This window comes from Indicator indicator, chromosome 1, assembly GCF_027791375.1.
Source record: "Indicator indicator isolate 239-I01 chromosome 1, UM_Iind_1.1, whole genome shotgun sequence".
In the NCBI taxonomy this organism is placed as follows: Eukaryota; Metazoa; Chordata; class Aves; order Piciformes; family Indicatoridae; genus Indicator; species Indicator indicator.
The window spans coordinates 55355849-55383105 of NC_072010.1; the positions used below are offsets into that span (position 1 = coordinate 55355849).

At 37.4% G+C, this 27257-nt stretch overlaps 1 protein-coding gene across 1 annotated transcript in view; it reads left to right on the forward strand.

Annotated features, from left to right (window-relative positions):
• The window catches only part of GPC6 (glypican 6), a 774375-nt gene that overhangs the window by 409508 nt on the left and 337610 nt on the right, over positions 1 to 27257 (forward strand). Inside the window, exon 3 of the mRNA XM_054384418.1 lies at positions 21679 to 22070. Coding sequence (XP_054240393.1) covers positions 21679 to 22070 — 392 coding nt within the window. The remainder of the gene's footprint in view (positions 1 to 21678; positions 22071 to 27257) is intronic.

Below are 27257 nucleotides of genomic sequence, written 5' to 3' on the forward strand. Positions count from 1 at the left end.
TCCAGACCCTTCACCAACTTTGTTGCTCTTCTCTGGACCCACTCCAGAACATCAATGTCTTTCCTTCAGTGAAGGCCCCAAAACTGAACACCATCCTCAAGGTGCAGCCTCACCAGTAGAGAGTGACAATCAATTCCCTGGTCCTGCTTGTCACACCATTCCTGATACAGGCCAGGATACTGTTGGCCTTCTTGGCCACCTGAGAACATTTCTGGTTTATATTCAAATGTCTGTCAACCAGCACCCCCAGGGTTTTCTTTTTTTTGCTGGGCATCTTTCCAGCCACTCTGCCCCAAGCATGTATCATTGCATGGGGTTGTTGTAACCCATCACATTTGCCAGTCTCCAGACAGCTGGGGCCTCCCCAGTTAGTTAGGACTGCTGATTGAAAGTGGCTTGGCAAGCACTTCCTCCAGCTCTCTCAGTACCCACGGGGATATGCCATCTGGCCCTACGCCATCTGGCAACCAAATTTCTCTTTCTAGCCAGCCTTTCTTGCTGACTCATCTTTTGGAGATGGGCTGTTCCTGTGGCTTGAAGACTTCCTTCCTAAGGAGTGTTCAGCCTTCCTGGACTCCTTCAGGACTGCTTCCCAAGGGACTCTGTTGACCAGTCTCCCAAACAGGCCAAAATCTTCCCTCTGGAAGTTCAAGATGGCATATCTGCTCACCCTCTCTACTTTCTCATTTAGTGATTGCTGTGCCCAAGACAGCCTCCAACTGCTACATCACTCACAAGTACTTCTCTGTAAACAAAAAAAGTAAGCATGATTTAAAAACTAAGCATGATTCTACTTACTTGATAGTGATCTTCACAGTGATGGTTGTGAATTTTCTCTCAAGGTTCCAGACTTCCAGCTCCAAAAGAACTGTATGAGTGATCTTGCTGCAGTTTGGCATAAACATGTGCATTTTATTTTCCTAATGCTTTTTTTTTTTAATTCTGTCTATGCACATCTTACATTTTTAGGAAACTTACATGGAAAACTGTGCTGTCCTCAAAATTAATAGACTGATTTTTATATCACATTCAAAAGTGATCACACTAGCAATACAAGCAGTTAAACACATTTGACAAGAAGGGTACACTAAAGTATGTGTTTATTCTCCCCATTCACACCCAAACAGTCACTGACTTTAGAGCATGCTGGAGCAAGGATATAATACATATGAGCAGGGAAAAGAATTTTGTTAGTTCTGTGGCCAGCTGCTAGTTGCTATCACAATCAAACTTTTTAAAAGATTGTATAAAGTTTTTATTATTATGTATATTTCTTTAACGGCCAAATGTGGAAAAGAAGTAAAACTGCTGAGAATAGAACTTGAGGTTGTGGATAAATGTGTTAAAGTGGGGGTTTTAGGTACTTTTAAAATGAAATCTCCTTTGATATATGAAGTCTTTTGTAACCACAGGCACAATAAGTTCACCTTTTGGGACAGTTCATTCTCCCTACACATTTGTTGACCTATGTCTTCAACGCAGAGTCCAATTAGACACAAGAAGGCCAGCCTCTGATCTCAACAGCTACATCCCTAAACCACATTTGATCAACCACACTCGTGTTGCAGTACTGTAAGCTATGTGAATTACTGTGACAGTCGTAGCCCTTAGTCTGAAACCCCTGTATAATCATTCTTTTATTTCTGGTGAAGAAGCATGGAAATTGAAACTCTGTCTTGGTAGGTATGTGGAGAATAAATCCTAGAAGAGGTCTATACTGGTTGCTTTGTGTCCACATGACAGTGAAGAGACGGTTGAGGCTTTAGACGGGACTGCTGACCTTGTAGCATACATGTTAAGTATAAACAAACTCGGGACACAGGACTTCATGTGCAAATCAGAACCAGAATGAGACAGCAAATGAATAAAAGACATGAGAATTTTGAAGAGTAGGAAACATTTCTGGCACTTCAATGGACTTTTTCCCTTCTTTGGTCCTTCAGAGCCCCCCTGTCTTCCCCATGCTGATGCTCAAAGTTGCGAGAGAGGCAGTCTTCCACATCACATTAAGAATCACTACAGGAATTTAAAAGCCTGTCATTAACTGTTTCCTGAAAGAATGGATAATAAAAAATAAAAATAAAATCAATTCAACTGTCAAGGTCAATGCCATTTTCTGGATGCTGTTTTGATTTTTCAGTGAATGATAGGACAGTTTACAATAGTGAAAACAGTCATACAGTTTATCTTCAGAGCTTTATAAACCTGTGTCTGAAATCCTCTTTGATTCAACTGCTACATTTACTTGTTATTGAAATAATCTTGTAGTTCAATCTAGCATAGACATATCATTTAAGGGGCAGCAATTTGTCATCAAATCCTTGTTTCTTCATTTGTTTATTTTCTGAAATTATGGGTTTAGTAGTTTAAGAAGTCTGCATTTTGTTGTTGCTGCTGTTGTTGTTATTTAAACAGATGAACATTATCAGGCATACGAGCCTAAGCTGCTGTCCTCCTTAAGCACAAATTTACTGGCAATGTGCATTTTGGTTCAGCAGGACTTTTTCCAGAATTTGCTCAAATGCCTGTGGCCAAACAAAAACTTGTTGTCAGAATATTGCACTAACAAGAAGCATTGCCAAATGATAAAATATTAATTCTTTTACTTTATACACAGATATGAGAGAAGAAGCAATTACCCCTACTTTAATTGTTCCATAGATGAGTACAATTATGGTGCTATTCATTCCATTTGCAGACTGAATGTCAAAAAAATAGCATCCATGACATATAGTCAGAGACTTCATTTTAAAGTAAACCATACCAATGTTAGATATATTAAAGCAATAAACCAAGAGATTAAACTTTCATAAACAATAAGAGCTCATTGTTTTGTAAATGGATGTATAATAATGTCTTTGTAGCTCAAATGAAACCATAAAACTGACTGGACACTTTAGTCTTTCTGCAAACTTTTGATTTATCTTTTTAATCTCTTGTTAGCTTTTTTTGTGTGTGGCAATTAAACATTGAAAGGGGGCTCCAGTCTTCCTACCACATTACTCTTCTCTTATAGAACTGCTGTCACTTGTTTATGATGACAAGCAATTTAGAGGTGAAAAAAACCCAAAGTATATGTGGATCCCACTGCTACAGGTGTTTGTTACTAATGAATGAGATTTTTTTTCTTTTTTGTCACTTCAACAGCAGAAAGTGAATGGGATACCTTTGAAAAACTGGTGCAAACAGTCCACAATCACAGAAAGGTTGTAACTAGAGTTACTATCTATAATACCAGAGTTAATATCAGGGAAAGGTTAACTAGATTGCAATTTTGAAGTTTGCTATAGCTACAAATCAAAAATGTGTCACAATAGGTGTTTTGGTCCATCCATTACAGGTCCTTGCTAATGTTTCAAAGATTTATTTTAAAAATCTCATCTAATATTTAGATATACATCCTTATGAAAATACAACATAGTGAATGATAAATACTTTAAGTGCTCTAAAAGAAGTAAGTAAACTGTAAAAAATTGCTCACATGGGTCCTCTAACAGCTGTTGATAAGCAGTAGCTGTACCTAAGGTTGGGAAGCAGTTTCTGGAAATTCTCAATTATTTCCAAGTTCTCCAGCTATATCTTACAATCAAGTTTTTTTCTTTTTTTTTTCTTTTCAGAGAACACAGGTAATGCCTTGCAAAAGTCACTAGAACCCTTTCTGTGCCCCCTTCTCATGTTATTGCTTCAGGGCTAACAGTACTGAAGAGTGCTAAGAACATATTTTGTCATTGAACAAATCTGTTGACTCAAACTGCCATTTTTTTTTATGTGGCAACTTCTAAGAGTCAAATAGCACCCTAGAGAAAACTGCTCTCTGGAAGAAGAAAAGTAATAACAACAGCAGAATTCCACTTCTCATTTCCCACTGCGGTCTAGCTACACGGAAATATTATCCATCTCTGTACCAGGTTCACTACAAGGAGAGACTTGTAACCTGGTAATGTTTCATGGCTGATAGGATCAAGTCCTTCATATTTTTAAATGCTGAATGCCCTTGGTGACTTCTTGTTTCTTCCTTTGCTGATTTCCAACATCCTGTCTTCATATTTTTTATTAAAGCATTTATTGAATTTCACATTCATGTATTTAAAATGCATTATTTTAGTCTAGCATCTATTAGTATCTGCTTCCATTAATGATTTTTTTCTGCCAAGCATAATCAGTGTGGCTCTGCAAATAAGCCTGATCTAAAAATAAACTAGAGAATTAACATCTTAGAGAGCATGAAAGAAGGCAGTAAACCCTAAAATAGCATCATCTTGAAATTCTGCCTTTTTAGATTTACAACTCATATCAGTCCATCTATATTGCTAGAGTATCCTTACTGTATGGTATTCATTTAAATAATTTTAGTTGTGTATTGTTTATGTAAAATAAAATGAAGAAAAAAAGTATTTTTGGTCTGAGTCTGAGATATTTGCTTTCAATTGTTTCAGCTACAGACATTATTTGCATGTAGCTTTTGTGGTTTAATTGTTTGTTTGTAGTTCCGCTGACATTGTGGTGGGTTAGCAGTGCAGATAATAATATGATGGTTCTTTTGTGGAAGTTGAGAACTAGTTGATTAATTGTTATTATGTTACACTCTAGAGGAAACCTTGTAATTAAACCACAAAAAGCTACATTAACATAATGTTAAGGGTCTGACTTAATCCCACTAAAGCAAGAAAATTCGAAGTTAACAATGAAGAACATAATGTTGTGTTTTAGGCCAAGTGCTGTTCTTTGGAAAAGAGCTTAGTCTGGGTGTTGTGGTTGTTTCTGTGTGTGATGAGGGCAGCTGCATTTAAATCAAATTAGCTACTCTGACTTTTCTTCGGGTGTGCTTGCAGATCGGGCTTTATAAGAAAGATTACTGTGTGCTCAGCTCAGCAGTTACGTTTAGGTCTGATGTTAGATTTCGTGATTCCTGATATCTAGTCCTGAATTTAAACCATGTGGTAAACTCCTCAGTAATTCTTTTATTTCAATGATATTTCTTGAAAGCCTACCAGACTATTATTGGTACATTGATTTGCAATAATATGCTGTTTCTTTACTTGTGTAGTTTGGTAGAAGAGGTACCTGGTTTATGTGAAGCAGTGCTTTTCTAGAAGCTAAACTCTTCTAAGTTTTAGTGCACAGTCTGTTCTGGAGATAATTTTTTTTCCATGGTTACATTTGCCTGTTTTGCTTCATGTATCTTCAGCTGTATCTCACCTGTGTATATTGAGGGAAGATTTCAAGCCCTGTAGAAAAGTCTATGAAGACATACTATTGGGATGAAACATACCAATACAGTTTGCATAGTTGAATGTTTGAGATAAGTCAGTGGTGAGTCTGGAAGACTGATCACAGGGACTGCTTCCTTATCTTTCCTTCCTTCACCCCAGCCTTTGACTCTCGTATAGTTAGAGCATCTGCCTGTAGTCTGGATTCTTAATTGTCATACCCTTCTCCATGGCACCTGACTGGGAACTTTGATCATCCTGAGAGGTCATGATTTGATGTAGTCTCCTTTTATGTGAACAGTTTAGGTAACATAGACCTTAATTCTCTGTTTTCTAACCTGCATGATCCTGTAGCAATTTCGTAGCTCTTTTTGCAGCTGTCATGGCTAGAAAATTGCACATAGGTTGACAGAGTTAGCAGTGGCAAAGACAGATGATTATTTGAAAAATTCACATTCTATAACAAAAAGGCTTAACTACTCAGATATGGACATCCTCCCACTTAAGATTACTTTTGCATATATTTTTACAGAAAATTAGTGTCCAATGATTAGTACTGAGACCAAAGAAACAAAACTGTAAGTGCACAAGTTCCTGAATGGATTGCAAGATTCATGTGCAGTGAGTTATTTCTTGGCATTTTTAAAAACAGGTACCATAAAATTAGTTGCAAGAGCTTTTTATTATAAAGGACAATAATGACAAGTGAACTGTGTACATTAAAATTTTATTAAAACAGAAACAGCTTTTGAAATATTAAGAACTCACTCAATTATGAAATTTAAACAATGTAAATGTACTCCAGAGATATGATTGCAATTCTAGGAATAGAGTAGTTTGTGAGCTGTCACAGTGAAAACATTCAAAATGAGAATACATTTTTCATGTAGTTCTAAAGCCTTAAAAGCAGTAAAAAAAAAAAAAAAAATCTTTATTTTCCAGTTTCCAGATTTCATGCTTAGTCCAATACACATTTTAGATGCATATTCCATCAAATCTGTCCTACTTAGTTATCATGCGAATTCATCAACCACTGAATTTTAAATGTGATGTAGTTGTCCTCATTTTGGGAAGCTAAAAGAATACAATCTTGCCTCTGAACGGTTTGTTATTCTAAACTCTCGCACCTATAAATAAATATGCAAGAAGCAAGTTCTTTAGAAGAGAGACAGGTTTTGCTATTTCAAATCAATTATTATATATTTTCTAATTTCTAGAGCATAGTCTTTTTCAGTACTGTCCTGGATTTGAGCATACAACATCCCTCTAACTTTCTCTGAGCTTTCCTGGCTTCTTTTATGTGCACTTCTGAAGCGCTTCATTTGCTTTTCAGCCACTTTCTCCCTCCCCCTCCTGAAGAGGAGTCCAGCTGCTAGCATCCACGAACCCCAGCCCCCAGCCTCCTGGCTAAGTCATGGAAGTGCTGTCATTTGCATGCAACTGATACACCTGCAGCCTTAGCTGTCTGGTTTATGCGGTGCTTTTAAATATTTTTATCCTTTTATCCTTCTCCTAAATGAAGGCCAAACATTATACTCACTGGCTTCAATAATATTTCTTCTCTAAGCAGACCAGTTATAATAATTTAAGTTTGCTTTATTAAACCAGAGGGATGGGTCAATTGATATTTTTATTTGATTTGATTTGATTTTTTTTTAATAGGTGCAAGCTGCATTGACAGAGGTTGCAGGAGATTTTACCTATGTAATCTGCATAGGATCCTAACTGATGTATGTAACATTCATTGAACATTAAAACTGTCATCTAGAAAAATCGTCTTTTAGCACCTGTTAGAGCCTTATTTTCATTCCTGTAGATACCTGACTTAAATATTTGACTTGTAAACGCTTTTGCATAGTTGTGCTTGACAAGCAGATTAAAAACGGTTGCCTGTGAGTTACAAATCTCTTAATGTACAGCTACTGCCTATGATGCACAGCTGGCTGTCATGATGCTAGCACAATTTTTGCTCCATGATCAAACGGGAGTTTAAAGTTCAAAGCACTCAAGATGCTTATTGTTGTTGTCATTTCTATGCCTTCCTGAAAAATGCTAAGAAAAACTTGCCCACCACCCATCTAAGATGCACTTTTAGCAGAGTTGCCAGCTCCATACTGAATGAACACCTTGCTATTTTTGCTGAAGCTAGACCCTTGCCGAACTCTGCCTGTTGGGGCCCACTTAATTTGAAACACTTGGAGCACTGCACAGAAGCCAGACGCAGAAGGACAAAAAAACTACATTGGCAAATGATCTGTCAAGTGACCCTTGAACAAAATCGAGATTGAGTTGCCCTTTGAAATAAACCTATTTGAATTTTATTATCTGTAGAGCACCTTGTGTCTCTAATCTTGTGAAAGGTTAGTATTCCATCCATCAGAGCAAGATTAGAGCTCTAGTTGATGCCTGTACTTGATGATAACTGAATGCAGCAGTTGGGGCTGGAGGAGAGAGATTCATTACCATCAGCAGTTCAAAGAAAGACTGGGTAAACAGACACTCAGGGAAACAGGTTTGCAGTATAGACCACATACATTCCAGGTCAGGATAGCAGAAATCAAAGGAGTAGAATGTCAGCAAAGACTTAAACCTTTTAGTAATAATCCAAGCAAATCAATGTTACTTTGTTGCCACCCTTTTATTTCACTTTGCAGATTAGCAGAACCAAATGGCCACCGCCTACTAGGCTGAAATGCTAATAACTCCTATATCTATGAAGAAAAAAACCCTAAAGCTGAAGGAATAAATGAGCAAATAATAAAAGAAAAAATCCAGGCTAATTTTCACCTAATATATGCATAGGCAGAAGTGAAGAATGCAGATTCTGTGATGTTAAACAATGATGGTCTGTTTTCATTAATTCAGAAGTTCTCCCTCTCCTACCTCAAGTAAAAATAATTTCTCAAGTGTTGCAACTTTTTTAATCTTACCTGATGTTTTCTAAAAAGCTTTAGTGAGCAGACATCACTTTTTCCACATCCTTGTTTGCCTTAATTTTCTAAATTTCATAGTATGCTCTGAATGGCACATATGATTATGTTAATAACAATAGTGATTCTACTTTCTGTTTTAAAAACAGAAGTATGGTTAAATTCTTTACCCTTCAGTGGTAGTGTCAGCTATAGCTCTATGCGTTGCTTCAAGAATATAGAATTGCCCAAAAGATTAAAATGTGTATATTTTTCTAATTCTTTAGTTCTTCCTGGTGAGTCTGGATTTGTGCCTCTGGGTTTTCTATCCACCCAGGGCACACCACGTATTTATGATCTCACATGTGGCTTTGAAGGATAACAAGAGAGCCTTCAGACCTGATGCCAATGTATCAGCCAGCAGCAAAATAGCATGAGACTGAATTTTTCATTTGCTATCAAACTTCAAAACAACGCAAAGGAAAAAGAAATAGAAATAGAATGTAGGTATGAGTCCAGAGGCAGAGATATGTTAAAACAGTAGAGATGGTTGTATGCAAAGCATAAAACTGTTTAGTTCTCACATAGTACCCACAGTGTAGTCACAAAATGAAAACAATAAAAAAAACTTATTTAAAAAAATAAGAATACACCAAGAAAACCTCAATTTGTAGTAGATTCTACTGATGCTCACACTTTAAGAAATCATTACTTTTGACAAAATCAGATTATACAATGCACAAACTATGATAATTATTCAGAATTAATAAGAATGTTTAGAAGAGACCAATTTTAAAGCAAAAATGGGTAGTAACAACAAAATCCAGAGTATTCATGGCGTTATGAATTATTTCTGTACAGCTTTTGATTCCAGAGACAAAAGCTACTCTTTCTGTGTAATCAACCAAAAAAAAAAAAAAAATTCAGTGACCTCTATAATTACATTTTTCAGCTATTTAACTAATTTTTAGGGTACTAAGGAACAAACAGTATAAACTATACATGGGTGTATAACACTAATTAAATTATTCAGTGGCTAAATACATATTAGGTAGGCTGTGTGGCACCTAATGCAATTATTCTTACATTCAGTGTAAAAATTTCAATAAAAATGTATTATACATATACAAATTATGGCTAGTCAAAGTGAAAAATTGGTCTTTATGAGAGAGGAATATGTGACTAATAAAATAATGCTTCTTCAGTGAAAGTGGAGAATATTTTCTAGATAATAGATTGAATAAGCATTATCATTGAATGCTGAAGACTAATATAAAAGCCATCTTTCGGAAATACATTTCTAATTATATGGTTTGTGAATGTGGAAGCACTTAAAGGCCATCTAGGCTAACATGTTATAATGTACTTAGGAAGTTCTCATTATGGAAAAGGAGCAGTCTAATTAGTGTCACCTAATATGCAACATACCTAATGTTTCTATTTTTCAGAAGTTATCACTGTTTTAGTGTGCATTTGAAAGTCTTCTTATTATTAGTTAAGTCCTCAGTCAAAGAAATATATTGTCTCAGTCGAAAAACAGAAGGTGTATTCTCTCTTCTGTCCTTTTCTAGCTGTATTAATGTATTTATCCCTTATTATGTCATTTGTATGAATATTTCTCCCAAATGGCTTAAGTATATATGCATTTGGAAAACATAAATAAAGAAGTTAAGGAATAAATATGTTTACAATAAATATTCATTTTACTTCCTTATTCCTCTAGACTGCTAAAAGAATTAGTCTTTCAGAAAATGCAGTAGAGGCATCCCTAGAGTCACCTCATCAAGCAATAATATATTTACTTCTCTGTATGTGTGTGTATGTGTGTGTGTTAAATAAAAATAAACACTGATCCAGTGTTTGATGTGAAGAGGCAAGCTCCTGCAAAGGTGGGAAGTGGAGCCCGCATTTTAGAACCCAAGCCAGATTTCAGATCCAAAGCCTTCTTGCTCTCCCTATGCAGAACATAAAAGCAGAGCTGGAACAAGTCTTCACTTCTTGGTCAGTACTGGATCAATGCAATGTCTAGCCTGCACTGTAGGTCCTCCTGCACTTGACAAGATGTAGCCTTGGAAACTCTTATTATGCCCATGTTTTCACATGAGATGGTTATAGCAGTATTGATAGACTGTGTCTGAGGAACCTCTGAAAAGCTGAAGTTTAGCAGTCTTTTTATCACTGTCTCTCTTTCAGTTTCCATTTCTGTTTTTTCTATCTTTTCTCTGACTGTTTTTGTCCTTTCTAGCTTTTGTTTTCCTATTTCACCTGTACTTACCCTCGTTTATCCTCCCATGTTTTAGTGCTTCTGCATTATTATAGTGCAAGAAAACAAAAACAAGGCTGGAGAGATACCAAAATATTACGCTAACAAATAGTGTCTAGCACTGATTCTAGGCACTGAATGAAAAGACTTTTCTACCAAAAGAACCCCTACTCTGCTAGGCTCAGGAGGAAGCATTGGACACCAATGAAGAAAACATGGCCTATGCCTACATTTTCCCATCAAGCTGTCAGATAAAAACCATGTAATGCAAGGAATTAAATCAATCTGGGAGAATGGGATAAATATTTTATAGCAGGGAGGGCAGATCAATGAGTCTTAAGATTGCAGAGAAGATGAAAGAATAAGGAAATGGCTGAAAGTCTGAAAGTCAAATGACATCTGGCAAAAAGCCCCCCACAGACAAACAACCCATGCAAAAATCCAGTAATAGGTGCTAGATCTCTTACCTCCTTCTGAGCCACACCACCTCATTTCACCTCATACAAAGGTGACATAGGAAGGATCACAGGAAGAAGACAAAATTATTATTTATTTGCTTAGAAAGTCAACAGCTTGTGAGTTAATTCACATATTCTTGCCAATATTTCCAATAGATTCAGCAACTAATCAGCAGACCGTCATAGAAGCTATGGTATCGCTGCATGACATGTTCATTTAGATGGAGAAACATCACATGCAATACAATAGCTACTGAATGGGAACAACTGTCCAAATCATAGAATCATACAATTGTTTTGGTTGGAAAAGACTTCTGTGATCGAGTCCAAATGTTAACCTAAGACCAACTTGTCTTAGCAGTTTTAAGGCTACCCTTGCATAGTTCTATCAAAGAAAAATTAGATTATTCTGTGAAATCTAATGTAACTCTAAATATATACCAATCTTCCAAAGACATTTTCTGCAATTCATTGTATTCTATTTTCTTCTGACTGGAAAATTTTTCCAGTAGACACGCTCCTACAAGACAAAAAAGGGGTTCTGTTGGAAAGGTACATCAGATAAAAATCAATCACACAGATTCAGTGAACTGATGTCTGCAGAAGAAGATTTGTGTTGGCTTCAAAACTATTCAAATACAAAGTCTGGGTTGTAATCCCTGATCTTTGAAACATCCAGGTAGGAAATTTTATTGACTTCACACATATCCATAGGGCACCCAAGATCTTTCAATCAGCACATGAATGCAGATCCAGGATGTGAAAGACTGTTCTTCAAAAGTAATAGATTTTTTTTCCCTTCATTTGTAGATTCTTTGAAGCCAATTATATTATCCTTAACCTTAATCCTTAACCTTATCCTTAATCTATAATATTTTAGATTGCCTTGTTTTAAGTCACTGATTGTCCAAATCCAAACTCTAGGACCGTTGTTGCTCCTTAACTTTCCTACTATTACCTTAGGAAAAACCAAAACTAATCCGTTTAACAGTCTGAGAATAATTAAGATGACTTTCTGACATTTCAGTTAACTTAGTCTGATATCACTGTTAACAGTGGTAGTAACAAATAGTACTATGTGCAGTGTCCAAATAATCAAGAAACAACTGGAAAACCCGTTTGGATTTAATGTTTAGCCTTAATGGTGCATAGGGTTCCTTTGAGTAGGGATGTCAGTAAATTGGATAGACTCAAAAATGAGCAAACTATCTTGGAGATATTTTTATTGTTTTTTGTTAGTGGTATTAAACCATAACAGAAGTTATTAGCTGTATTCAGGGGAGTCTACAAAAACCATCAACATGACTTCATTACTCCTTAAACTTCAGATTTATATACAATATTGACTTTATGAATATAAAAGTCCAACTTCAAACTACTCTTACAGTAGGCTTCTGTCAGTAAGGTCAAATAGAAGTCTTTGCAGTTATTGAAGTAGTTACTGTCTAGGGTCTCATATCTTACAGGGTTTTTTTATATAATACATTGATTCTTTAAAATTCTGAAATGAGCTTGTTTCAAAGAGAGAGAAAAGTGAAATGAGATGGAAAGGAAAACTGCAATGGGTTTACAGCCATAAATTTGCAGTTACATTAAATAAATACAAATGTGGGAATATTTGAGCTTCTAATTTTAAACCTATCATGATGCACTCAGTCTGATCTATTTCATACCCACCTTTTCACACTTGGATTCAGGAATTGCACTCCCTGCTGGGTAATTTGTTGAATTAATGTGATCCAGTACATGCTTCAGTAAACACCAACTTTATGAAGCTGAATAGGGCTCAAGAATCGGTTTTCAAACTCTTCAGTAACAGCTCTGCGCGGTATTTAAAATGAGAGGAAGAAACAAAAAAAGAATGGTATTTTAAAAGAGGTGAAGAAGCTCTTCTCAGTCCCATAGATCTAGGTTGAGTGTTTTGCCTCCAAAGCCCAGTTCCAAAGTGTTGCTGCTGTCAGGTTGTGGTTAATCACCACATAATAAATAAACACCAGTGAAGATTTCAGTGTTTTTCTCTGGCCAGCCAGAGCTTCCTTGCAGATGAATGACTCCTGCCCTTAGACAATTCAACCTGTCTAATCTGAGAACAGACTTGAAGGCATGTAATGACTTCAGTGCCACGTGGCTTCCCAGCACAACAGCTGACCTCTAAACACCACAGAACTGAGTCTAGTCATGCCAACTACTGCCTCTGTTTTGAGACCTGCTTTTTCAGTCGTCAGAGAGAATATATAAAGTGTTCTGTCTTAAATCAGTTTTACATGGCTTATAGCAAGGCAATCTGTTGTTAATTTCCCCTACTTTTTCTTTTTTTTTCTTTTTTTTTTTTTTTTGGGTCTGCCTTACACTTCCCTGTATTAAAAGTCAACAAACTTAATATGTTTTAAAAATGGTTGTAGATTATAGGCATGGCAAAGAATTTTCATACAAACTGTTAGATGGTAAATCTCCTTAACTATCGAACTGGATATTTAATAGCCTCTAGTGGTGCACAGGGAAAACAAGAGTCTCTATATTTTAAAACAATTGTTGTACCGAGTCCCATAGTTTATATATTGTTAATGTAATTTTCATGAAAGCTTTAAATGTTTTTCAGAAGAAACTGTGGTAACTCATGAATGTTTCATGAGGTGTTATGCATTTTTATGAACATATGATGTAAAATTTAGCATTCTGAAATTCACAGCTATCCATGAAATGTTACATGTCTCTCTTTGGTCATGGATATTCATGACAGTACTTCTACCATAAGTGTTTAAATGCCCAGTCATAAATATTCCACAATGTCGCCTTCTGATGCCATGTAACATTTTGCTTACATTTTCTGAGTACTTCACTTGGATATTTTCATCTTGATAGTGAAAGTAGAACCTTCAGGGACAGTTATTCATAGAATCACAGATTTGTTAGGATTGGAAGGGACCTCAAGGATCATCTAGTTCCAACTCCCTTGCCATGGGCAGGGACACCTCCAACTAGATCAGCTGTATATTGGTTATTGGTGTATATATAAATTTTATGTAAAGCTATCTCATGGCTTTGTTTATATTTCTAGCATTTTCTCTTTTAGCTATTACTCTAAGTTCAATTAATTCCTTAAAGGGATCTTAGGAATTTCAGATTTCGTATTTATAATCAGGTATACATGATCAATGTAAAGTATCAGATGTAACAGAACATGAATTGAGATTTTAGAGGGCAGTAAAGAGTTTTAAAAGCATGTGCTAATATCTAATTTAATACTTTTTAAGTGAAAGTGATGTGTCTCACCTAGTCACAGTATTGTCTATGTAGAATCAGTGGCAGAATCAAGTCTTCTCAAGTGTCACTAAATGAACTTTTGCAGTGAAGAAACAGTAAGTTTGGCATTTAAAGGTTGCACCTGCATTCTCTGAAGTTGCTGATAATGTTCTCATTGATTTCAGTGTTGCAGAATAGTCTTAAAGACCTTTATCAATGGACGTAATCAGTTCTGAGTAGATGACAGATTCTTTAACTCCAGAGTGGTGAGACCCTGGAATGGGTTGTCCAGGGAGGTGGTTGGGGCCCCATCCCTGGAGGTGTTTATGGCCAGGCTGGATGAGGCTCTGGCCAGCCTGATCTAATGTGAGGTGTCCCTGCCCATGGCAGGGGGGGGGGTTGGAACTAGATGATCCTTGTGGTCCCTTCCAACCTTGACTAATTCTATGATTCTGTGATTCTATACTAACGTTCATTTGCACAATAACTTCTTTGTACATTGGCATTAAATAATGTCCTATTAGATTCTTATTGTGATAATGCATTTGATGTATAAATATCAGCCTTTTTTTTCCCATTTGCTTGCACCTCGTTCAACCTGTCTAACCCAGCCCATTATATATGTTTGTGTTTCTTCCCAACCTCATGTTCGTCAATTTAGTGCAGGACAGTGCTGTTTCCATTGTTTCCATGCTCCACAGTGGGAAGTGATTAAGGGTGGAACCTCAGTGATCTTTTCCCCTGGGTCTCCTACCTTCTTTGCAACAGCCTGATGGGGAGAAGTCATGGACTCTGGACAGGAGGCAGGGAAGAAGATTGCAGTATTGCAAGATTATCTTCTATTGTCAGGTCTTGCAAGTCTGAGAAATGGAGGGATTAAAGAGGGAAAAGAGACCATCACCTTTACTCACAACCTTTGAGGCTGAACAAGCTTCTAAAACATTCAGTAGCATCCAAAAGATTTCATAATGTCATGATATTTACAGATATAGGACGTTCTAGAAAGGTATCAATATCCATTAACAGCTAAATCTTTTCACCAGTAGGTGATTTTACCCAAGACATATGCAAAGGGTGTAAGTCAGTTATTCTGAAATTCATAATTATAGGGCACATTTAATTATCTGACTTTATTTTTTAACTCTAAATGCAATTTGTATATATTAAAAATGAGTTTTAAAAGGGAGAGCAATTTTCAACAGACCTCATTGCACTGCAGCTTTTGTTGCTCCTAATGGAAGCTGAAATTTGTTTCCCAGACATGACTGTTGAGTGCTTCTAAAGGTCAAAGCTATAAAGGAATTTTAAAATTAGTTATACAGGCTCACTAAAATGTAATACCAATGCACTGGTAGCCTTATGCATATAATTTGTTCACTCTTGAATATAAATACAAATATAATGTCAAAAATATAGGGAAAAAATTATCTGCTGTAAGTATTCTCCTTACAGCATTTTTTTTCTCAATCAGGAAGTTAAATTGAGTTCTTTCTGGTTTGTAGGTTTAATTATTGTTAGAAGTCTCTGGAAACCTGGAAATAAAACCAACTGAAAAAGCGTAGAAACCACAGAGGTTAATTTCACTTGAATTTTCTTGAGATGAATGGCAACTTTCACTAATTGATACCATTGGGGAATATCTTTAATAACAAATTTTTAAAAAATTAAAAAAAAAGAAAAATCTTTTGCAGGAATGACAAAAAATCTTTTGCAAGAATGACAAAGCCTTTGCAAGAATAAGTTCATGAACAAAGAAAGGAGGACAGAAATAGGGCAGTGAAAAAAAAATAGAATCTACCATTGAGTCATAAATGTAAGTATCTATATCTAAAGAATCTCTGAAGAACCTTTCTGTCCAAAGAAGTAGCCATCTTACATGAATTGCCTTATCAGGAATGGGAAGTTCAGAGACATGAGAAGAAGTACCTGAAGTCCAGATAGGGTGTAGATGCATGCATATCTTAACAGTAAATGGTAGATCACTAGATTTTCTGTGTCCAAATCCTCAGAGCTCTTTGAAACTCAGTGCCCACAGGCGGGAGAACAAGGCTATAATGAGGAACTGTCTGTATATTTTGGGCGGTGTTAAATGGAGAAAATCACTTTGCCAGCCTCAACAATGTTTTCCATAAAGGCTAATGTAAACTCAGACATACATCCCGGTCCAAACCCTCTGAAAAACTCTGTGCAGCTGTGCAATTGCATGTCCAATGTAACATATGTACCATAGTACAGTATTCAGATCTCAAGTTTTGCTAAAAAAAAAAAAAGCTGGGCACAATAGTTAGTAATTAGATGAAATTTAATTTTGGTCTTTTTGATCTTAAAGCTTGTATGTATCTTTTTGTGTTGGATGATCTAGCTTCACATCTTGTCCTGCATGCAGATGATGGTTTTGCTTAAATTACAGGTGGAAAAAGAAATGCAAGGGAATTTATTAGACTGGGAATGATCATAGAACATTAGCTCCAACATAACACAACTTTGTTTATCTGATAATTGTCCCTAGATGGTTGTGATTATATTTTGCTGAAGGCATCTATTACATCATGTCATGCTGCAATGTTATGCCCAGTCTTGATCCACCGACTTGTGATGACAACTAACAATCACTTTGGAATTAGGCTAGGTTCCAGGTTGAATTCCATTATGATACTGGATTACCTATGTTAAAACAGAGTGAGAAAGTTAGCTTTCAGTTGACAAGGTAGCATGAGAGCTAACAAGAGAGCTAACCTATCTTTTAAATGAGAGCAGTACCTACCATTCATACCAGTAAGAGACTCTAGCAATGCATTGTTTCACTTTGTTACTGAGTTTTCTTATCATAGACAAAACATTGTAAAACCATTAGGACTTCATTTGTACAGACTGTTATTATCCATTTTACATCCTAAATTTACAAATAATGTTTAAACATGAAAACTAGCTTAAGTGTTATCCATTAAACAGAAATCCACCATTTAAGCCTCTATAGAGCTTGTAATGCTTTGAAACAGCAGTCTTCTCCCCATCTTTTCAGCAGTTCACTGTGCCTTAGATCTTACCCTTTCTAACGACCTCACAAGCAGAACTGAACAAGTTTCCTGAGAGCTTCTGTCTAATAAATGAAAGCTGTATAAAAATATGCCTGCAGCATAAGATAAACCCAGGACATACTCTGACAAATCAATGAATCACCACTTAAAATTAGGAAAAATTATTTCCATCATTAACACTCCTCATGGCAGCCTATTTTGGCAGAAAAAAAATTTACAACACGTATTTTAAAACACTGCAGAGCTCTGTCTTATATAGATTCTCCTGTCCCACCCTAGTACTTGAGTGCCTTCCAGAAGCACATTAAGCAACATGACTAATGTCTGTCTCATCTTCATTCTTTTACTTTGGGCTGAAATATTACATTATTTTTCAAAAGCTACCTGCAAGTTGATGAAATATCATCTTTGCAATGAACATAAAATCTTTAAATTGCTGTGATGACCATGGAAAAAAATCAGCCTTTGCAGAAACAAGTGCAGTTTCTCCTGATATAATTGGACAAGTGTCCAGTAATGCCAGGACACGGTTTCTGTACCTAAGCATTGCAGAGAAGACTACATTCTTGACATATGGAAGATGTGTGGATTGGAAAAGCAAGTGATCCTTAACAGTAGCATTCATTTTGCTGTACGGGAGTTGATAGAGCATTTTTTCTAATTAGTACAACAGGGGAGATGTCTCTCTCTCCGGAACTGGAAAAGTATCCAATTTTGTAGTTGTTGCTGCTTTATTATCCTGACCCTGCAGAGGGTTACTGATGCAGATAACTCTCTTAAACAAAATGTCTTTTGTATCAAAGCCTTCACAAGACAAACCGTTTAACTTTTTAATGGCATAATAACTTTAAGCAACAGCTCTCAAAGACTAGAGATCTATGAGCAGGCTGAAAATCAAATAAATATACTTCTGTTTAGGAGACATTAGCTTTCCTACACAGAGGGCATATGTATAATGTTATGTTTGGGCCAGCATGAAATTTAAGTTTGTGGAGTTAATGTTTATAACACATTATAAATAAAGATTGTGATCAGCATCCATCACATTGTGCTAGGTGCTGTCCAAGCACAAGATAAATATGAAAAGTTTGGCTGGCTTCAAACAAATTGCCTGTGAGATTGTGAAACAGTTCCCCACCACACACAAAGAAATCATAGAATCATAGAATCATAGAATTGTTAGGGTCGGAAGGGACCTCAAGGATCATCTAGTTCCAACCCCCCTGCCATGGGCAGGGACACCTCACATTAGATCAGGTTGCTCAGAGCCTCATCCAGCCTGGCCTTAAAAACCTCCAGGGATGGGGCTTCTACCACCTCCCTGGGCAAACTGTTCCAGTGTCTCACCACCCTCATGGTGTAAAACTTCTTCCTAAAATCCAGTCTGAATCTACCCACTTCTAGTTTTGCTCCATTGTCCCTAGTGCTATCACTACCTGATATCCTAAAAAGTCCCTCCCCAGCTTTCTTGTAGGCCCCCTTAAGATACTGGAAGGCCACAATAAGGTCTTCTCAGAGCTGTCTCTTCTCCAGACTGAACAGCCCCAACTCTTTCAGTCTGTCCTAATAGGAGAGGTGCTCCAGCCTTCTGATCATCCTGGTGGCCCTTCTCTGGATACGTTCCAGCACCTCCAGATCCTTCTTGTAATAGGGGCTCCAGAACTGGATGCAGTACTCCAGGTGGGGTCTCACCAGAGAGGAGTAGAGGGGGAGAATCACCTCCCTTGACCTGCTGGATATGCTTCTCTTGATGCAGCCCAGGATGTGATCTGGGCTGCAAGTGCACACTGGTGGCTCATGTTGAGCTTCTCGTCCACCAGCACCCCCAAGTCCCTTTCTTAAGGGCTGTTCTCAAGCCAGTCACTGCCCAGCCTGTATTTGTGCTTGGGATTGCCCTGACCCAAATGTAGGACCTTGCATTTGGTCTTGTTGAACCTCATGAGGTTGGCTTGTGCCCACCTCTCCAGCCTGTCAAGGTCCCTCTGGATGCCATCTCTTCCCTCCAGCGTGTCTGCTGCACCACACAGCTTGGTGTTATCAGCAAACTTGCTGAGGGTGCACTCAATGCCACTGTCCATGGCACCAATAAAGATGTTGAACAAGACTGGTCCCAGGACTGATCCCTGAGGGACTCCACTTGTCACTGGCCTCCACTTGGACATGGAGCCATTGATAGCCACTCTTTGGGTGTGTCCATCAAGATAGTTCTTTATCCACTGAATGGTCCATCCATCAAACCCAGACTGCACCAGCTTGGGGACCAGGAGGCTAACAATCTCTGACAAGAGGAGATGACAAGCAAACTCGTTTGTGCTTTGCTGTGACTGACTTCTGCAATGGCATGATCTTTTAAGATAAATAGTGAGATTCCCAGTATAGCTATGGATTGGGAGAAGCCAGCATGTGAATCATTTCCAGCAACCTCCCAGCACTCAGATCCTTACAGGAGAGAAGTTGAAGGGCCTGGATTCACTGATTTCATCATTGCCTTTCCCAGTTGTCATTCAATTGCACTGGTCTGAAAGCCTGACTTCAGCCTTAAAACACTTTTTAATTTGAGCCCCAAGTACTCTGGTGTCATTTTGACTACAGAGCTAAATGTATTCAGCAGTACAGGCAGTAAGAGTTAGTTTTTGGAAGAATAGATGCTGAATATATAAAACAGCAATCAGGATGATTCAGATATCAAGGATACCACCAGGTCAGGGTTAATAGTGAACACCAGCTTTGTTTTACTTTTGTCTTAAACAGCTTTGTCAGAATTAGTGGATACTTTAGAAAAACAACAAAGATGACTGTGTGTTGAGAAATCCAAATTATTCCATATAACAACAAATAATAACAAGAGTGAGTTTTTTCTTCTTTCTTTTTGCTTGTGGGGTTTGTGAGTTTGTTGGGTTTTTTTCTTTTTTTCTTTTTTCCTACATAAAGTATTTCAGAAAAGCACAGTTTAGACATTGATATATTTATTAGAATATATTTTCCCTTTAATAAATGCTTTGATGTATCATATGTGTTCACAATTTTCTGTGTATACATTTTCATAACTTCTTTGTAGTTATCTGGAAAATCAAAGACTGTAACTCTACAAAATTTCTACCAAAAAGGCTCTTTTCTTAGTAAGTCTTTGTAGATTACACCTCAGCATTCAATGAATTCTGCTTTCTGCTGATCACGGTTGTAAATCCCCAGACTTAGTGTCGATTTTTTCCTTACATTTTGTTAATTTCTATCTTGACTTTAGCATTGCATTGATTTTGCAATTTTATGTCACTGTAGTCACAGTGAATCCCTGTGTTAAAAAAGCTTTCACATTGTAGCACTAGCCAAGATTATAAGTCAACACGTCCCTGAAATTGCCACATGCAGGATTGTCTGTGAGCAATGACCACATATTTAGGATCTGGTATCCCAGAATTGGCTGTGTGACGACTCCTGCATCAGTGTGAATCAATTAATCACAGCAAACAGACATGTTTTGCCAGAGGTGTTGCCATCTCTGCCTTTCTGTCTGCAATGCCCTATTTACAGGCCACAGCAGTCATTCAGTTCTTTTCCAAAGGAGGTTTAAGAAGATTGACAAGTGGAGCCTGCGGGAAGACAGGAGAAGCTATGTTTACTTTTGTCAGATGTGTTTAAAGAACTACTGTACATGCTTAGTGAATTTCTTGGGAAAACCTAAGCATTGTATGGCAGTTAAAGGACCTTAACAGAAGAGGGGATTACATATTTCCTCCATATCCCATAGGCTCAGTTTCCACTAAGAATAAATTTCACAAGCCAAAATTTAGACATACTTAATGGTTTGGGTCTGAAGAGATAAAATGCACAGAACCAGTGAAGACTGAAAACCTTTCAAAAAAATAATGTCTGCTCTTCCAAAACCAACAGCTAGCACAGACTGGAATTAGTAAGTTGCAAGTGACATAACTTGTAGAGGGCTCTAGTACTGTGCTTCAGTAGAGTAGCAAATTATTGAAAACCCTAACATTTTCTTAGCGTTACCTAGGCACATAATATTTTGAAGACAGATTCTGCTCATTTCCACTTCATTCTCTTTCAAGTTCTATTTAAGAACACTTGCAAATAAGTTTTCAGATTTATTTCCATGCTGTTCTTCTATATTGCAAGCATTTCAGCAATATGGGGCTTATAATTATCTAGCTATTTTTAAATCATTAGATTTTCAGTTAAGTCATCACATTAATGACTTTGCTTTTAGCTTAGAAGATTTAGTGTACTGTCTGCAGATATTGCAAGGAACAGAGGTTCTTATCTCCAAATAATACACAAGGAAGAAGTGAAACTACCCTCACTGAAGTTATTTTAAGAGAGTTTTTCATGTTCAGCACTAGAGGTTCTGCATCTCTCTCCTTGGTTGTATTGGGAATTCAGGTTATACTCTATTTTTCTTTACCTCTAATAAAACTATTTCCTATCCAAATAAACAAATTTCACTAGTAAAGTGCTGTGGCAACAACAACAAACTTGACTAATGGTAACATAAGAGTGTACCTTACTAATGTATCCATTAACACTCGCTTGTTTTCCCTGCAGAATTTTTCCGAGAGCTTCTGGAGAACGCGGAAAGATCATTAAATGACATGTTTGTCCGGACATATGGGATGCTGTACATGCAGAACTCAGAGGTTTTCCAGGACCTCTTCACAGAGCTGAAGCGATATTACACAGGAGGCAATGTGAATTTGGAGGAAATGCTCAATGATTTCTGGGCTCGGCTGCTGGAGCGGATGTTCCAACTCATAAACCCCCAATACCATTTCTCTGAGGACTACTTGGAGTGTGTAAGCAAGTACACAGACCAGCTGAAGCCGTTTGGAGATGTACCCAGGAAGCTGAAGGTTCAAGTGACTAGAGCGTTCATTGCTGCACGGACCTTTGTTCAGGGGCTGACAGTAGGCAGAGAGGTTGCAAACAGAGTATCCAAGGTAATCTAAAAATCAGGGGATTTTAAGGCTTGAATTTGTTTCAAATTTGCTCAACAATTGAAAACTCATCATACACTTCTTTTTTAATATGAGGGGGTTGTTTCTTAAGTTGCTTTTATGCCTACTGATATACCCATACTAAGGTTATAAATAGGGCCAACAGTTGTTTTTTATTCTTTCTGGAGATACTGACATGATGCTAACTAGAAACTATTTCTCTGTGCTTAGGACAGAATGGAATACCAATATACATCAATGTTATAGCATGGTAGCGAGTGTCATTAATAATTCAAAACTGGTTACATATATAAAAGATTATGATTATGACAGAATGTGAATGTTTCAAGCAGATTTGTGCTGCTGTTCATTAGGACAGTACAGCCCTCACAACATTCATTCATCATGCAACCGGGTGATGGATTTTGTTAGAAATGTCTAGTCATTTTGATGAGAAAATAGACAAATAGTGACATCTCTGGAGCTTGAGCTTTCCCAAAGGACAGTTTGACTCACATTTATTTTAGTTTTAATTATTTATCTATGCAAATATTTGTGACTATTACAGTCCTTGAGGGTTTCACATAATTAAAGCTAAGTAAGAAAAAAAAAGCACACAAAAATAGCCTATTTGGATTCCAGAAATGTGCCTGAATTACTTTTTCTTATACAGTGTTTTAAACTCAGGTATAGTTTTCTGAATTGCTGTTCCAACTAGATTCTTGCTTTGTGATCTGGCTACTTCACAGTCCTCTTAGTGTGTCTGGGCCTTAACTTTGTTCTGAATTCCGAATTGCCGGAGTGAGTTCTGCTTAAAAGTTCCCAAATACTCACTTATGAACAATAAGTGCATGCGTGATTTTGATAATTGCCTTATGCAACACTTTCCTGCATTTGCAAGTCTAATACATTGATCTTTCTCAAGAGGACTGGCTCACCTTCTTCATTTAAACCACAGCAAAAGGTGAGGTAAAGGTAGAGCCAATATATTGTACAGTAGACTGCAATTCAAGTGCTCAAAAGATGAGACTTTTTATCCTGTATTATGTGATATTTTTCAATTACAAATACAGAAGCCATGAAGCCAGAGAGGTAGTCCTCAAGTGAGAGCTTGATTTGATGTGTAGGAGATTGCATGGGAAAAAAGGGTCATTTGGTACTCAAAAGTCAGTGAATGAAATATATGATCCTGGTTACTCAGCTAGAACCAAGGTCTCTTCCTCCTAAGTGCCTTCCTGGGCTGCAGGGTTGCCTTCTCTTTCTGGCACTGTCAGTTCTTGCAGTGCTTTCTGAACAGTGGCAGGGCATCAGCATGAAATCCCATCCCACCTAATCTGCTCAGGGGCAGATAGGGCTATTTACCCTCCAAGTGTGCAGAACACATGTTTCTGCAGCTGAAGATTTTGCCTGGGGAGCAGTGATGTGCCAGTGGGTTGGGTTTTAAGTGAAAGTGCTGAGAAGTGATGTCGCTGTCACCAGTAGGCATTAGGCCCTGGTGCACTGACTGGATCAAGCTGTAGGGAGTAAACTGTGTAATTCGTGTAATAGATGTGCAGTTTGTCAATCCCAAACAGATTAAGGTATGAACTGTCTGCTGAGATGTCATTTCCCTGTGTATGTACATGGCTGTACAGAACGCGCAGTTGTCTCCTCTCTCACATACCCAGGAAATATTTTCATCTCGCATGCTGGGTTTTAGGCACATAAGCCCTTCCAAGAAAAGGGTTCATCACAAGATAACTAAATTATCACATGGTCTTATAATGATAACTACTAACTCTGCAATCATAAAGTGAACTTTTTTGTAGTGTCACTTGAGGATGATAACAATAGCTCAATGATGATTCTGGGGTTTGGTTTTGGTTTTGGTTTGTTTGTTTTTGCTTCTAACATGAAAGTAACACTTTGAAATCTGTTTTTTGGTGCAAGATACAGTACAGATTCTTTGCTTTATATATACATAAATACTGATATTCTTATCAGTATCTAGAATACTATGTTCAATTTGGGTCCCTGGATTACTTGTCCTGTGAGGACAGGCTGTGTGACTGGGGCTTGTTCAGCCTGGAAAAGAGGTGAGTTGAGAGGCACCTAGAAGCAGCTCCTGACGCCTGTAGGGAGGTAATCAAGGAGAAGTAGCAAAGCTGTTCACAGTGACACATGATGAGATATGATAGGCATGAATTGAAACAAAGGTCAGTTTAGATGTGATATAAGGAGAAGCTTCACCATGAGGATGATCAAGTAGTGGATCAGTTGCCCACCGAGCCTATATGCAGGCTGTGTCCATGGGGGTCCTATTGTACAAAGCCCTTTCAAGTGACCAAGTCATGCTGGTCTGAGCTCAGAACGGATCCAGCTTTGAGAAGCATGTTGGACTAGAGATCTCCTGAGCACACTTCAATTCAAATTCTCATAGAATCATAGAATCATAGAATAGTTTGAGGTGAAAGTGACCTTTAAAGGTCATCTAATCCAACCTTCCTGCAGTGATCAGGGACATCTTTAACTAGATCAAGTTGCTCAGAGCCCCATCCAATATGACTTTAAATGTTTCCAGGGATGAAGCATCTATCACCTCTCTGAGCAACCTGTTTCAGTATTTCACCATGCTCATTGTAAAAATAATTAAATTATATTTACCCTCTTTTAGTTTAAAGCCATTACCCCTTGTCTTGTCATAACAGGTCATGCTGAAAACTTTGTTAACATCTTTCTTATACGCTCCCTTTATGTACTTAAAGAGTGCAATAAGTTCTCCCCCAAAGTGTTCTCTTCTCTGAGATGAAAAAAACCCAAACTCTCTCAGCCTTTCTTCATAGGAGAAGTGTTTCATCCTCTTCTGGACCCACTCCAACAGGTTCATGTCCTTCTTGTCCTGAAACTCCAGTGCTGGACACAGTACTTCAGGTGAGGTCTCAACAGAGAGGAGTAGAGGACCATAAAATCACCTCCTCCAACCTGCTAGCCACACATCTTTAGGACTTTTATCCTGTGATCCCATTAAAAGATTAATGAAATGAACGTTTTTGCTTAAGCATAGAATATCCTTTAATTGAAGGGCTGGCTTTACCATTGAAGTCTCAGTATCTGTATTCATACCCACAGGAAATAGTAAATGATTGCTGGGTTTAGGGGCCTTGTGCCATATGCAGCCTTGGTGAAACAGATGTGAAGATCCTCAAGTAACATGAAATGTTCAGGGTTAATAAAAATCTCATGGAAAGACTGTAGTTACTCTGAGATCCAAGGTTTCATGACCATATCATAACTGTGGGTATTTATGCTGGTCTAACCACTCTAGAAAGTGACAAATTCTTTTCTTCAAACACCATTTTTAAAGCCTACAAATGTTCCTTAGAGTTAGCACACAATTTTGTAACCAAAAGAGTGACAGGTAAATATTTTTTGTTGCTCTTTTGGAAGTCATCCAGATTCAAAACAGATTTAATATTCATTGTACTCTAATATTGAGAGATGCTGTGATAAGAATGCCACGTCTGAGTAAGTCAAGAGAAATGAAAAGAACAATAAAAATAAAAAAGAGAGAGAAAATATAAAGAAGAACCATGGTGATTCTTTTACAGAAATCTTTGTCCATTGTCTACAGTGGCTGGGTAGAGGGGACATGTCCTAACTGCAACATCATGTGCTAAAAAGATTTTTTGTTTTCTATTTGTGAACCTGTTATCTCACCAAACTGCCACTGCCAAAGACCACCCACATGGAAAAATGTTAAGCCTATACCTTAAACACTGTGAGAAGATTTATTAATGAGAAAGTCAGCAATAACATCCCCTTTGGGCCTTTAATTTACCTTGTCAGCCTCTTCTAGCTCATTTCTGTAAAGGACTTGATGGGTCACACACTCAGAAGGAATTGTTCCCTATCTGATGTCAGGGATACATCTTTTCTGCAGATTTCTCTTCTGGGGGTTGTAATGTTAGTACCGACTAAAGTCATTGCAGTCAGTTTATTCTTTGCAAAGGAGCTGTTGTCCCTTCTCTTTCCAATGACTATGCACTGAAACACATTCAAAGTAGGCAAGGCATACCACAGTAATTTTCTTCTTACAATAGTGCTTTGCAATCTGCTTGTGTGAGTGAGATTACGATTTAGATAGACCCCATTTATGTAAATGGGGAGGGAGGGTGGTTAGGACATGTCTTTTTGGTTAGTTTTTTCTAGTATTATGTTTCAGTTGTAAGAGGACATAGTTACATTCTGTCTATCTGAAGTTGTGCAGCTTTAGTTGAACAGTATTTTCATAATCCCAAGTCAAATTTCTTGCTGCTCATTGCAGAAGTATCTAAAACTAAGCCATGTGATTTTGTCTAGACACAACTTCAAATCTGACAAGCTTGTGGCCCTGATCATCTTCCTGGGGATTTTGTTCCAGGGATCAACCACCCTCTCAGTGAAAGACCTTTTCATAATGTCCATTCTGAAATTCTGCTGATGCTACTTCAATATGTAATACTCAATATGTAATACTCAGTATATAAGTAGTGCCATTTGGGGCACACCAACAGTCTGTTTAGTTGATTTTACCTCAATGCCCAGCAGTTTTAAGGTCAGTACAGGAGCAAATCTTCTTACCTGATATACTTTCTTAAGCTATAGCTAGTAGATGTTTATGGACTTTTTGAGCTACGGTCTCAGACATAATTGGTAATTTTATCACAGCTGTTTTCCACTCATTTGTCAGATCCTAAAAACCTGTAGAATAGGCTTTTCTGCTTTCTGTTACCATTTTTTAGGGAAAAAAAATGTGCTAGCCTTTTCTTTTCCCCCATAAAGCAGAGAATATTGAAATATCAATTTTTTTAATGTATTTTGTTTTTCTCAGTTTTTTTCCTGGAGAAAAAGGAACACACACACACAAAAACAACCCCAAACCAGAGCCACAACCAAGCAAACAAAAAAACCACAAAAACAACCAACCAACCAAAACCCCAACAAAAACAATTAAAAAAAAAAAAGACTCACACCAAAAAAAAAAGCCCCAAAACCTAAACCTTCCTATAAAGCTCTGGTTTTTGTATTTAGTGTTAAACTGAAGAAGCTCCAGAAAATATTTCTGAAGTTGCTGCCAGCTGTGATTCTCAATGATGTGGAAAAAAAACACATATGCATATTTTTCATGTTAATCTTTTACTATGTCTGAGTTCTGGATACTTTACAAGAAAA